This window comes from Penicillium odoratum (assembly GCF_028828045.1).
Source record: "Penicillium odoratum strain IBT 22623 chromosome Unknown utg000005l_segment0_segment0, whole genome shotgun sequence".
Classification (NCBI taxonomy): Eukaryota; Fungi; Ascomycota; class Eurotiomycetes; order Eurotiales; family Aspergillaceae; genus Penicillium; species Penicillium odoratum.
In genome coordinates, this window is record NW_026643147.1 from 204,492 (window position 1) to 216,741 (window position 12,250).

The 12,250-nt window shown below is 49.3% G+C and overlaps 8 protein-coding genes across 8 annotated transcripts; 3 read left to right on the top strand and 5 right to left on the bottom strand.

The window, feature by feature from the left end:
• Nucleotides 1-299: 299 nt before the first annotated feature.
• Nucleotides 300-1,685, top strand: N7520_005589 (tRNA-dihydrouridine synthase family protein; the record flags this gene model as incomplete). Its single annotated transcript, XM_057139523.1, has 1 exon — nucleotides 300-1,685. One exon carries the CDS (start codon nucleotides 300-302, stop codon nucleotides 1,683-1,685), a length of 1,386 nt encoding a protein of 461 aa, XP_056993529.1.
• A 322-nt stretch (nucleotides 1,686-2,007) lies between these two features.
• On the top strand, nucleotides 2,008-2,628 carry N7520_005590 (hydroxyacyl-thioester dehydratase HTD2; the record flags this gene model as incomplete). Its single annotated transcript, XM_057139524.1, has 1 exon — nucleotides 2,008-2,628. The coding sequence occupies one exon, from the start codon at nucleotides 2,008-2,010 to the stop codon at nucleotides 2,626-2,628; it is 621 nt and encodes a 206-aa protein (XP_056993530.1).
• Nucleotides 2,629-3,262: 634 nt separating this feature from the next.
• On the bottom strand, nucleotides 3,263-4,441 carry N7520_005591 (uncharacterized protein; the record flags this gene model as incomplete). Its single annotated transcript, XM_057139525.1, has 2 exons — nucleotides 3,263-4,367; nucleotides 4,416-4,441. 2 exons carry the CDS (start codon nucleotides 4,439-4,441, stop codon nucleotides 3,263-3,265), a joined length of 1,131 nt encoding a protein of 376 aa, XP_056993531.1.
• A 214-nt stretch (nucleotides 4,442-4,655) lies between these two features.
• Nucleotides 4,656-5,633, bottom strand: N7520_005592 (SDR family NAD(P)-dependent oxidoreductase; the record flags this gene model as incomplete). Its single annotated transcript, XM_057139526.1, has 2 exons — nucleotides 4,656-4,861; nucleotides 4,910-5,633. 2 exons carry the CDS (start codon nucleotides 5,631-5,633, stop codon nucleotides 4,656-4,658), a joined length of 930 nt encoding a protein of 309 aa, XP_056993532.1.
• A 628-nt stretch (nucleotides 5,634-6,261) lies between these two features.
• Nucleotides 6,262-7,151, bottom strand: N7520_005593 (uncharacterized protein; the record flags this gene model as incomplete). The annotated part of the gene is made up of 2 exons (XM_057139527.1): nucleotides 6,262-6,939; nucleotides 6,993-7,151. 2 exons carry the CDS (start codon nucleotides 7,149-7,151, stop codon nucleotides 6,262-6,264), a joined length of 837 nt encoding a protein of 278 aa, XP_056993533.1.
• A 166-nt stretch (nucleotides 7,152-7,317) lies between these two features.
• N7520_005594 (DUF890 domain protein) lies at nucleotides 7,318-9,051 on the bottom strand (the record flags this gene model as incomplete). The annotated part of the gene is made up of 10 exons (XM_057139528.1): nucleotides 7,318-7,740; nucleotides 7,790-8,053; nucleotides 8,102-8,192; nucleotides 8,243-8,372; nucleotides 8,421-8,494; nucleotides 8,542-8,640; nucleotides 8,688-8,698; nucleotides 8,748-8,823; nucleotides 8,874-8,921; nucleotides 8,972-9,051. The coding sequence occupies 10 exons, from the start codon at nucleotides 9,049-9,051 to the stop codon at nucleotides 7,318-7,320; spliced, it is 1,296 nt and encodes a 431-aa protein (XP_056993534.1).
• Nucleotides 9,052-9,343: 292 nt separating this feature from the next.
• N7520_005595 (WD40 repeat domain-containing protein) lies at nucleotides 9,344-10,767 on the bottom strand (the record flags this gene model as incomplete). Its single annotated transcript, XM_057139529.1, has 6 exons — nucleotides 9,344-9,490; nucleotides 9,560-9,686; nucleotides 9,750-10,087; nucleotides 10,137-10,203; nucleotides 10,262-10,361; nucleotides 10,461-10,767. 6 exons carry the CDS (start codon nucleotides 10,765-10,767, stop codon nucleotides 9,344-9,346), a joined length of 1,086 nt encoding a protein of 361 aa, XP_056993535.1.
• Nucleotides 10,768-11,466: 699 nt separating this feature from the next.
• On the top strand, nucleotides 11,467-11,713 carry N7520_005596 (uncharacterized protein; the record flags this gene model as incomplete). The annotated part of the gene is made up of 2 exons (XM_057139530.1): nucleotides 11,467-11,560; nucleotides 11,610-11,713. The coding sequence occupies 2 exons, from the start codon at nucleotides 11,467-11,469 to the stop codon at nucleotides 11,711-11,713; spliced, it is 198 nt and encodes a 65-aa protein (XP_056993536.1).
• Between the last annotated feature and the right edge of the window lie 537 nt (nucleotides 11,714-12,250).

Genomic DNA, 12,250 nt, shown 5'->3' on the forward strand with positions numbered 1-12,250 from the left:
TGGGTCGTTCCCTTCAGACGGCGACTCCATTTACCTTCAAAATGTCCACCGAAGCTGCGCAGAAGGGCGTGATGGCCGCGTCCAAGAAACTCCAAGGTAGAAAATTCTACGAGAGCATTGGAAGTCCCAAGTATATTGTGGCTCCTATGGTTGATAGATCAGAGTTTGTGAGTGTGGCTTTATTTCCATCGATTATGCCACTTGTATATTAACCATCTGGATTTCGTCAGGCGTGGCGCATGCTCACTCGATCTTTTTTACCGTTGGAAGAACAAAAATTTCTACTCTCCTATTCCCCAATGTATCATGCACGTCTCTTTGGCGAAAACCCGCGCATGCGCTCACAGCATTTCCAACCTACCCGAGGCGCGGCTGGCGAAACGACAAAACAAGATGAGCTGTTTCTCGACGGCAACCCAGCCTTTGACCGACCCCTCTTCGTTCAATTCTGCGCAAACAACCCGGACGAGTTTTTAGAGGCAGCGCGCCATGTCGCACCATATTGCGACGCCGTTGATCTGAATCTGGGCTGCCCGCAAGGTATCGCGCGGAAAGGGCATTACGGCGCTTTCCTGCAAGAAGATTGGGATTTGATCCACAAGCTCATCAACAAACTCCATACTGAACTTGATGTGCCAGTCACAGCCAAGTTCCGCATTCAAGAAACCAAAGAAAAGACTCTGGAGTATGCGAAGATGATTCTTTCTGCAGGCGCAAACATTATCGCGGTGCACGGGCGTAGGCGAGAGCAGAAAGGCCACGAAACGGGAGTCGCTGATTGGAGCTACATTCGCTATCTTCGGGATAACCTACCACCCGACACTGTAATCTTTGCGAATGGAAACATCCTCAACTACGACGACATTGAACGGTGCCTCGAAGCAACGGGCGCCGATGGTGTCATGAGTGCCGAGGGCAACCTTTCTGACCCGACTATCTTCAGCAAGCCACCACCACCCGGTAGTGGGGGACGGGATTACTGGAGGGACCGCAATGGAAAGGGCGGCTACCGAATCGATGCGATCCTGCGGCGATACCTCGATATTATCTACAAATATGTTCTCGAGCAACCTGTCCCCGAAAGGAAGCCGCTTTTCCTCCCATCTGACCCGGTAGACCCGACCGAGGAATTCAAGACGGGAGAAGTCGATGGAGAAGAGGATGGCCCACCCAAGAAGAAGCAGAAGCGAGACAAGGTTAAGAAGCCAAACTCTCCTAGCCTGGGTGTCATGCAAGGTCATCTTTTCCAGGTTCTTCGGCCGATGGTCTCCACTCACACTAATGTCCGGGATGCCCTTGCGCATTCCAGACCCGGTGATATGCCCGCATTTGAGCGTGTATTGACTCTCGTGGAGCGAGCAATCAGGGATGGATTGAAGGAATACGAACTATCACCTGAGAAATTTGAAAAACCTCATGATCCTACTTTGACCGGATCTAAGGCCACGATCGCGGAATACGGACGCCCATGGTGGATTTGCCAGCCGCACGTTCGGCCTTTGCCTGAAGAAGCCATGGAGTCAGGAGCGTTGAAACCAAAGGGCGGCGCCAAGGAGAGCAAGATTGAAGAGAAGAATGAGAAGGCAGAGAACAAGACCCCGAGCACCGAAGATGCTGCGACTCCTGCTGACTGTGTGACCGATTCCTCGACCACCTTGACCCCTGATCGTCTTGTGAGTGGTTAAGTATGATGCAGTGAATATAATAGTGAAAAGGGCTGGTTTGAGATATTGCATAGCGTTTAGAACAAGGTTACTACCAGGTGCATATGATAGATACAAAGCTGATCGGAATGAGATCTAACTTGAACATAAAAGATGACCTCAATAAAATCCCTTTATAATATCCATACATACCTTACCAGTGTCGTTGACTTCATATCAAGTGGGTCCTGGCATAAAGCCGACTTGCGGTAACTTGGAGTTTCCCCGCGTATAAGAATTGGAGATGCCATACTTCTACACGATTCTACTCTGAGCTTCTTTTTCTACAGTACTTGATTTCAAGATGTCTATAACGCTTCTAGCACAATTAAGACCGTGTTTGCGATCACCAGCAGCCAAATTGACCGCAACTCGGGACTTCACCATCTCCCACCGTTTGCGCGACCCTGCCGCCGCAGATGTAGCGGCGTCATTCCTCTCGCGCTTCCAGTCATTAGGGCCTCAGACCCGCACTCAAACCCTAGATGCCAATCAACTCCAGCTTCTAACCCTCACACTCAACCGTCCTTCCCTATTTCCCGGCTCGTCATCACTGTCCAATGCCCCACTGGGCCCGCCGGCCGAAACACCCATCCCGCCTGGTTACCACCTAGTATACTTTACGCCAGCTTTCCTGGAAACCGAGCTCGGTGCAGACGGCACAGATACATCATACAATCCCGATGCACCCTTTACACGACGCATGTGGGCAGGTGGTGAGGTGCTCTGGCCGAGAAATTCGGAAGGGCAGCCCAACTTATTGCGCGTGGGGCAGGAGGTGCGCGAGACGACACACGTACTCAGTGCTGAGCACAAGGTTGTCAAAAAGACGGGCGAAGATATGCTAGTGGTCGGGGTCGAGAAGGTGTTTTCGAATGAACAAGGCGTCTCTGTCGTTGATCGGAGGCATGTGCTCAATGATTGACTCTGGTTCAAGTATGCGAGACTAATTTGATACAGAAATTGGGTCTTCCGCAAGGCCTTACCGCCACTATCTGCATCCTCGGCTTCAAACGATCGATTCCCTCCCTCGACGTCTCATACTGCGCTACCGAAACAAACCGCTATATCCACCGAAGGCAATACACATTCGCGGACCTTTGTGCAGACTCCTGCGACCCTCTTCCGCTTCTCTGCATTAACCTTCAATCCACATAAAATTCATTATTCACTCCCCTGGGCGCGTGATGTCGAGGGTCACAAGGATGTTGTCGTTCATGGACCATTAAATCTAATTTCGATTCTGGATCTCTGGAGGGATACGCAGGGTAAAAAGGTCGCAGATCCCACTTTGGCGCTTCCCCGGCGCATCTCATACCGTGCAACGAGTCCATTATATGCGGGCGATGAGTACTCGGTTATATTGCAGGAGGGGAATCGTGCGCAGGTGCAAATTGTTGGATCAGGGGGAGTGATCGCGATGAAGGCGGAGATTGAATAGATCTTGGTTCTTGTAAATAAGCCGTCGGGTCATAGCATGCCATGTTATACGAATAGATAAGCCGTCTTGATCCAAGGGAGGCGAGAAATGGTATGTATTTGTCCAGTGTATATGCAACTTAATCCAAACCCTCGGTCACTCCGCGGACAAAATCATTAGCATTCATGCCAAGTTGCGCCAAATCCACTCCTCCTTGTCCCGCCATCGTCTGGGACATGGCTCGAGCCACTTCCTCCTCCTCCCAGATGTTGTTCACCACCGCTCCTCTTTCGGAAGAGCCACCGTTCCCATTGCTCTCCACAGCCACCACTGTCTGCCAATAAAGATCGTCCCGCGATTTCAGCGCCTTATCCCGCACAACGGCATTACGAGCCACATTGGCCGCGTGAAGTTTTGAGTTGGCGCCGGTGACTGCCTCCAATGCGACCGAAACCGCCCGGTCAAGATGTTCCACTGTAGAGGGTGGCTTAAAGAAGAATCGATTGGTAGCCGAGAGGTAGATGATTATGGCGCATAAGGTGTCGCAGACGGTGAAAGCAAGTGGGCGCAAAAGGGCCATGAGGTTATAGAGACCAGTTGGAGGGATCTGACCAGCCCGCACAGCGGGGGATGCCGATTTAACAGCATCGTATGTCGCAACTACATACAGGTCCAGGGCAGCTAATGCCAGACCAGCGAGGGTAAATTTCGTGCGCCAGCGGCTAGATTCCCGTCCGCCAAATGGTGCGGATGTGGCAACGGCGAGGATGAGGAGATGAAGGAGATGCGGTCGGAGCACGTTCGCAGGGAGGTAGTATAGAAGGTAGGTATAGAGGTTATCGAAAGAGCAGTATTGGCAAGAGGTCAAGGCATCGGAGCCAAAGGTAAGGTAGACCTTGCGGGCGCCGAGGGAGGTAAGTTTGTCGCGAAGCAAGATGTCCGCATTGGTTAACAAACCATCAGGCCGAAGCCTGGTCAGCCGGTGGAAGACCACATCGATCGGGGTATTTATTCGTGAGCGAGTGAGACCAAAGACGCTGGGTTCGGGCGCATGAGGGTTGAAAGGTAAGCTCAAAATGAGGAATAAGACGATGCTTGCAAACAAGAGGTTCAGTGCTCGATTTGCGGTGACAGGGAGAGGACGCGGTGGTGGGCGACTAGCAATAGAGACTCGAAGGGAACGGTAGGCTCCAATCAACCGTGGAACAATGATTGGACCAAAGAAGATCAAGAGGGATTTGATGCTACTCAAGATTAGAAGGCGAATGGACTCGAGTTTGCGAAGAACTTACGTTCCCCAAGAGATCCCGACTCCCATGATTGCGAAGAAATTTGGATAATTTATCTCATTGGATTCATAGAGAAATGGAAGTTGATGAGGACACGGGACTTGACCCGCAACAACCTTCTCCGAACACGAACAACGGGACAAGTGCGCATCTACCTGGAACATTGAAAGTACATTTCTTTTTCAACAAATTGACGACCACTTTTTATTCATTTCTATTGAAACCCTATTGAACCCAGTTCGATCACGTACTGGGCAAAGATTGATCACCCATAAATCGTGGAAATCCTTGAAAACCGATCCAAAGCTCACCAGGTCCTGGGCCACCAACAATCTCCTTCTTACGATTCTTGAGCTCATCAACGTCCCAAGTAGCAAAGACGATCTTGTTTTGGAGAAACTCTGCTTCAGGGGAGACAATCCAGACAAGGAAATCAGCGGGAAGAGAGACTGGAAGAAAAGATTAGCTGGGTACTAAGATAAGATCAGTATACTTACTATCATCATAGGCAAATGGCAGTTTTATCGACTCTGACAGCTTGGCAGACATGGCCGTCTGTAGGAATCCGGGATGCATATTATGGAGACGCATTTGTGGATTCTCGGCGGCAAAGGCCTGCAAGACTTTGATAGCGGCCATCTTGCTGCTCACATAGGCGCCCATGCCAGCGAACGGAGGAAACAGGATGCCAGCCGTGGTCAAATTGACAAAGGTGACGGGCTTGTCCTCGGCGGCGGGCATAGACTTATTTGCCAGGATGACCGCTTGTGCCGTCACCAACGTACCGACAACGGTAGTCTTGTAGCCGTCCAGAAAAGTCGCCGGATCGACTTCCAGAAGGGGGACAACTGGAGCCAAGACGCCAGCACAGTGGATGATGATGTCGATGCCGCTAAATTCGGCGGCCACCTTGTTCATGACATTGCGTACCCGGGAAGTATCACATATATCGGCCTCGTGAGTTTGAATCGTCACCTTTGCTTGGGTGGCGCGGACAATATTGGCGGTTTCCGCTAAAGCGTCGGTGCGTCGGCCGAGGAGGATGAGGGCTCGGGGACCTGATGCAGCAAATGATGAGGCTGTAGCCCGGCCAATGCCTCCAGATGCGCCAGTGATCAGTACAACCTTGTCCGCAGTGGAGATGTCGGGCTGGGTTGGATTGATGGCAGCATATGTGGCCGAGTGAGTGACTTTGGTGTAAGAGGGCGACAGTGTGGCCATTGTATCAAGCCCTTTGATGGAGAGCAGTATTCAAGATAGTACAAACATTGTGAAAGCAGTGGAGGCGAGAGGTCTTAAATAGGTAGGCATGTCAGCCTTCTTCCTACCTCCATCTCTTGGAACCTCAACGAGAGAATCCATATAGTCCGCATTGATCTTGTCCCCACATTCATTGTCAGGTACCCACAGCCACAGACGCCTCTGTTTGGTCGCTCGGAGTCCGAGGATGGATACCGTGCCGCCACGGGCCAACAGGAACAAAGATACGTCAACGCATGGGACAAAAAAAGCCGAAAGTTCTTATGTCCAGCCTTTTAGTATAATCTTGAAAGGTACAACAGGGTCACGGTAGTAGCGCGGTGACTTGCCTGCTTCCATACACCTAAGCATGACGCGCATAGCACTGTAGATATCCCGTCTGCCAATGAATTTGTAGCTGAGCCAATTGTACTTCGGTCACTCCATATGCAAATGATTCCTGGGTTGCTAGCTATAAATCAAGTCTGCCATGACATCAAGCATGTATCAGGACTGCATTCATAGAATTTGTACCATCAACCGCAAATGATAGAAATTCCACTGTTTATATACAAGTTGGAAGAGATATATACATCTAAAGCTTGAAGTCTCACAGCTTGGCTTTTCCAGGCGCAAAGTTCGAGCCTGTTCCCTGGCTAATAGCCTCGACGATAGCATCCACACTGCTCAAGATCCAGGTATTGCCTTCATCACTGGCCAACCAGCGTGCGCCTTGCTCGCTCTCAACATCACTAGCCCAAGTTCCATCCTCCAGCGCCTTCCGGAGTCCAAAAACGTGAGAAAGGACCTGGGGACCAACGCCCGTTTGCGCGCGCAGACAGGCCACAGCCACGATGGAGGTCAACACGCGACCGGCCGAAGCACCGGTTTCTCGTGCAGGGTCGGAGAGCAGAGCACCGTAGTTACTGTGCAGGATATGCACAGGAAGATCGGGGTGCGAATCTGCAAGTTTATTGTATAACTTCTGCTCAAAGGGCCTGTAGATCGAGTCCCAGAGTTCTCGGCCACGCTGGCTGATCTCGGTGATGTTCGCTGGTGTAGGGGCGCGGGTCGGGGTGCGCGATAGCTTGTCGCCGACAGCCTCAGGGAGACTAGCCTTGAAAGCATTGAGACAGTTGATTGTTCGTGGGATTCCGTTGAAGCTGATACACTTCAGTCCTACCTCGCGCATGAGTTCGGCGGTTTCAACATTGTTTGATGTGGAGGAAGCGAGTTGGTAGAGGATGGCGAGGGATTCGGGAGAGTTCATGGTCATTGTGGCAGCGGTCTAGGTAAGTCAGTCTATATTTGGTGCTATCTCGTGCGCTTGTAGTTACTGACCGACAGCGCAACCCATGATGGCTGTGAGACATGCTGGGCTTGAGCAGTCTGCTGGATTTTGGAGTAGACAGAGACAATGTTGGCGGGCGCAGGCACAGTGTGAGGCCTTGCGGATGGGGCATTGATCAATGCCTTGAGGCTACTGGAGAGTCGTGACATGGTGTGGTATGTGTGAAAGTTGCGAGCATGTTTGAAGGGATCCCGAGGTTACGATGCTTCCTGCGGCGTCTAGAAGTGAACACCGAGACCCCACATTCTACCCGAACAGCCGAAACGTGACTCCATTGTCAATTGAATTGCCGTTTCGCTCTAACTATGGATGATATTAAGTCTCTATTTTCTTCTTCAGCATCCCACAGAAACTCTCGAACAACACACTGTCCGTTCCTTGGATCCAGCTGATCAAAACTTGGACTTGGAGTGTTTCCTGATCCTGTCCTCGAACCAGCGTCGACTGAACTCGAACTCCCAATTCCACCACCATTGGCATAGCCGATAATTTCACTGAAGACTGCCCAGCAAGCTTGAGCTTCCGACGTGCCTGTCGAGACCAGACATTCTCACGTGCAAACCCGACGCCAGCACTCCGAGTTTGATCCCAGGTCCAGTACCAGGACAAGGAGGCTAGCTCAGTATCCATAGCAGCATTGGCTGCATCGATGGTTTTTGCCTGGGGAAGAACAAATACATAGTCCGCGGGGAAAGGCAGCATATGTTTTGGGAAGCCCGGGATTCCTCGTGCAATGCTCTGCATGATCGTTAGAATAAACATTGCCATATTATGAGATTTTCATTACCATTGCAGGTCGCATGTCCCCCCATGACCAGGCCACAGCCCAGCGCTTTGTTTTGTTGCCCTGTACAAACTCGGTCACTGCATAGTTGTGGTTTCCACGTTTCATGAGGATGTCAACCAGCGCGGTCACGCTGCTTAGCTTCCCTAGCATAGATGTATACCACTTCACCCGATCACGTAGTTGCAGGCTCTCATCAATCATCCGTTTAACAAACTGAACTTCTCCACCAGCAGTGATCATCTCCACCTCAGCGCCTGTGCATGTCTGGGAAAATCAATACCCATATTAAATGAACGGGGAATGATTTCATACTGAGGATGGGGCATGCGATTTCGCCTCAGCGGATGCGGCCATTTCCTCATGAGAGGTATAGAATGGCGGGTTGCACATTGTGAAGTCCAGGCTGGATGCGTGTCAGCCTGATGTTTCCCATATCTGGAGATCCGTCTTTACCTGTCATGGCCGAGTGTTTCAAGCGGAAAGAGGGAGTCCTTTAGATCAGTATGTAAGATGTGAATACGTGACTCAAGGTTGTTTAGTTCAACATTCGCCTTCGCCGTCCGTATGTTGCTCTCATCAATATCTGAATAATGTCAGCTTTGCCTTTTGACTCGAGTAGCCATACCCGTACCAGTCGCTGCAAATTTCCACTGCGATCGAGTCTTGCATCCTAGTAAGGGATAGATGCTACAGCAGCCTGTTCCACTGTGGCTTGTTAGCTCACACCAAGAAGCCTTTTCAAAGTGACGTACATATCTAAGCCCAATACTTTCCGGTCCGGATTGTACCCTCTTTGGATTGTACCCGCTGTAGAGTCGAGAAGGTCTTGCAGCCAGATGATATAATTAAGTCTGTTTCGTTAGAATTTTGAACCAGTATATGTTCATTGAAAGCAAACCTATTGGGGACCTGGACGTGTGTTAATATAGAGTCACTTAACGGGTGGTTCTGTACTAACCGGGGGACATAATCGATCCTGAGGCAGTATGATTTCGAGACCAAAGTCTCGCTTCAGCAAGCTGATGGTCAATTGTCTGTAGCCAGATGAGCTTTCAGAAGTGAAAACACCCAGCTCGGGTCATACCTGACGGTAGCTGGGTCATTAAAGTCCACTTGTCGATTTGGGTTGAGCCTGATAGTTCTTCAGCATCTGGATTCCATGATATTCTGGGAGGTACATACAGTTTGGCGAAATCGGGCGACTGCAATGCGAGCGCCTCGAAATCAATATCACTCTTGTAAAGAGAACGAGCCGATTCCATTTTGAGAGAAGTAGATGTAGGACGCTAAGTTGTAATGTAGTGATGACGATCCTGTAAATAGGGCGGCCCCACTTTTTTCCCCCGATAGGTGACCAGTTGATTAGAATGATACCGAATGTTTTTTATACTTGAGCGCACAACACGGGGTGTCATTGAACTTCAAGGTCTTACATACTTCTATACTAGGAAATAAAAGATGATGGTGGATTACATATCGAGTGAAATTCTCATCCCACCTTTAGTTCAACCCCATTTTCAACCAGCTCGATCTTTGAACCAAATCCTTTCACAGCTAATAGGGTCGGAACCGATCTTTCTGTTTCTTCTCTTTTCGTGAGTTCTTTGCCGATCCAGCCTGCGCCTGCGCCTGCGAATCATCCCCATCAGGCTTCCATACTCGCACGAACCCGTCCTCACCACAAGTAAAGACCGATTGACTCTACAGAATAGCATTAGCAAACGTGAAAAGAAAGGTATGAAAATGCTGTAAAGAAAGGAAAAAACATACTTGATCATCCAAGTATACCGATCGCACAACCTCATCGCCATGCGCACCGGGAAGGCGCCACAGATTATCGTGGTCAAATTGCCAGCTGGGACTAGAGACCAGTGGAACCAAATCCAGTCGCTTGTCACTGCAGAAGAATGTGAATTAGTGTTCGGAGCATCACAAGGGGTCAAATAGCTGGAAAACAAACATTTTATTCCCAGCCGCGATATACGGTCCCTGTCCACCCACGCAAACCTGCACCACATACTCAATATCTAGCGGCTCTCGCACGTCATCAAAATCCACTGGCTCCGGGGCCTCTCCAGGCTCATCAGGGTTAGTGGCTGGGTGGATAGAGAACTGCTCATCGTGGCTCAGAGCGTAGATGGTACTCTCGGACAAGAAACCAGCATGATGAACCGAGCCATGGTTGATGACCTGTACCAGGGCATCGTCTTCGTCTGTCACGGTGGTATCATAGATATTGACAAGCCCGTCTGTGCTGCCAGAGAGTAAGATGTTGCTGCGGGTTGGGTGATATTGAAGCTGACCCAATTAGCTTGGTATTTCCTCGCAGAATTGACCCGTCACTTACCTCTGTGACGTCGTCATTGTGGCTCTCCACATATTGGAGTCGGGGTGCCTGTGGAGATCTGATATCCCTATCAATGTCAGTTAGCATAAAGACCACCAGGCTATCGTGATCTCCAAAGAACATACCAGAATGCGACAACAGCTTGTGATGAAAGAAGCTCTGTGCCCGCGACAATGGTGTTGGTTTCTGGGTTGCATGCAACAGATAGCACCGGGGCATTTCTCGCTAGAATTCCAATGGATCAGCTAGGCCAGATATGAAAGGATGATATTTCATATTAATAGGTTTTAAGAAGGGAAGACAATAAAATGGTCAAAAACTCACTCGTTTCTACCTCAAGAACTGCATTTCCAGCTCGAACATCCCATAACTTTACCTTGCCTTCGCGACCACCAGTAGCCAAGAGCTGCGACTCGCCCGCTGCATAAGTCCGCAACGAAGTGACACCTCCGTCGTGTGACTTCTGGGAGATCACCGCGACGCGATCAAGATAAGCGGCATCAAAGACACGCAAGGAATCATCGGAAGAGATAGCAGCAAAGGTGCCAGCCGCAGACGGCACAAGGGAGTAAATGTAATTATCGGCTGGTAGGGACAGCGATGAGGAAGCTGTCTCTTTCAATGTGAACATGGCTGATGATATGCCTGTAACGCGTGAGAGATATATTCAAATAATCAAGGGACCTTTCTTGAAGCCAGTTCAGTTTAGAGATTGATTAGAATGTTGTGGTTCACGGGTTTCTAGTTCATTTTTGTCTATACGGAGATTTCGGAGCCGAGAAAATTTCCCATTTGCGTGGGGCTCACACCAGTTGACTACTCGGCACCAAATTGGATTTATTATATCGTATTTCATTTAATTCCTACACAAATTTGATACAAAGTGCACGAATATCATCAAAATAAGAACTCAATGAGGAGTTTACCAGTTTCAAATGCCAAGTGAAACCTTGAATAGTGATGGGACCCTATTGATAGTATCCGTATATCGTTACGGGGCACTGAGTGTAACGAGACCCAAGTTAGGTAATCCGAATATAAGACTCATCCTAGAATGGCAAATGCAAGATGTAAAAATGGTCAATTCCATCTGACCCTCTGGAAGCAAAATAGTTGGGGCCAAACATGGACTTGAAACATGACCGATCAGTGCTAATTCGGTGTGAAGAGACTCAACCAAAGATATGCGGGTTATGATAAATAGCCACAGATGCCCCTCAGAATCTGAATATCATCCATTCATCAAAAATCCATTTATCAATCATCTGGGCACTCAATCAAACAACCTTGGAATTAGCCACCCAATCCTCGATCAATCAAGTTCAACAAAATGCAGTTCATCACCATCGTCCTTGCTACTCTGGCCGCTGTTGCCGCTGCCTCTCCATATCCCGATGCTTTTGAGAAGCGCACCTGCGTTGGTAGTGAGTTAGATCCATGACATTGATTAGAATAGTCATTGACATTTTATAGACTACAAGGTTGCCTGTGAGAATGGTGGCATCCCTTGCTGCGACGGATGGCAGTGTGTTGGTGCCACTGAGTGGAACGCCGGTGTTTGCATTCCCAAGTACTAGGCCGTATATGAAGCATAGCAAAGGCGATGGATTTGATAGCGTGTTACTGTTGAAGAAGTCAAGAAATATAACTTTATTATGAAGTCACGTGGACCGGGGAGAAACTGCAATGAGTCTAAGACTATTTCTTTTTAGTGGAATTCTAGAAACGCTCTCATCTACCGCTCTCCCACCGGAGAATTACTATGTTTGGGGTCTGTTCCTGGTGGGGGTCTCAGATTCGTGGTTTAACTAAGGTAATCCAAGATCTGCCGGATTGACCTAGAATCATCCGGATGAGATGGAAGAATTGATTTACTTCTTCCTATAAAAGTGGCATTCAAGGGGAAAATCAGAATGTATTTTAACCGATAGCCGATTTAAAGGACTCGGCCCGATAGACGATTAATTGGTTAAGACTTAAGACGGATTAGGGAAAGTGAACCCCGCGGCGGTTAAATGCCTTTCCCAAGTCTCCAGTTAAACTCCACATAATTTCATAACTTTGACCCTCAAACCCACTTGTGTACTCGCGCCTGTACCGCAATGTGATCACCT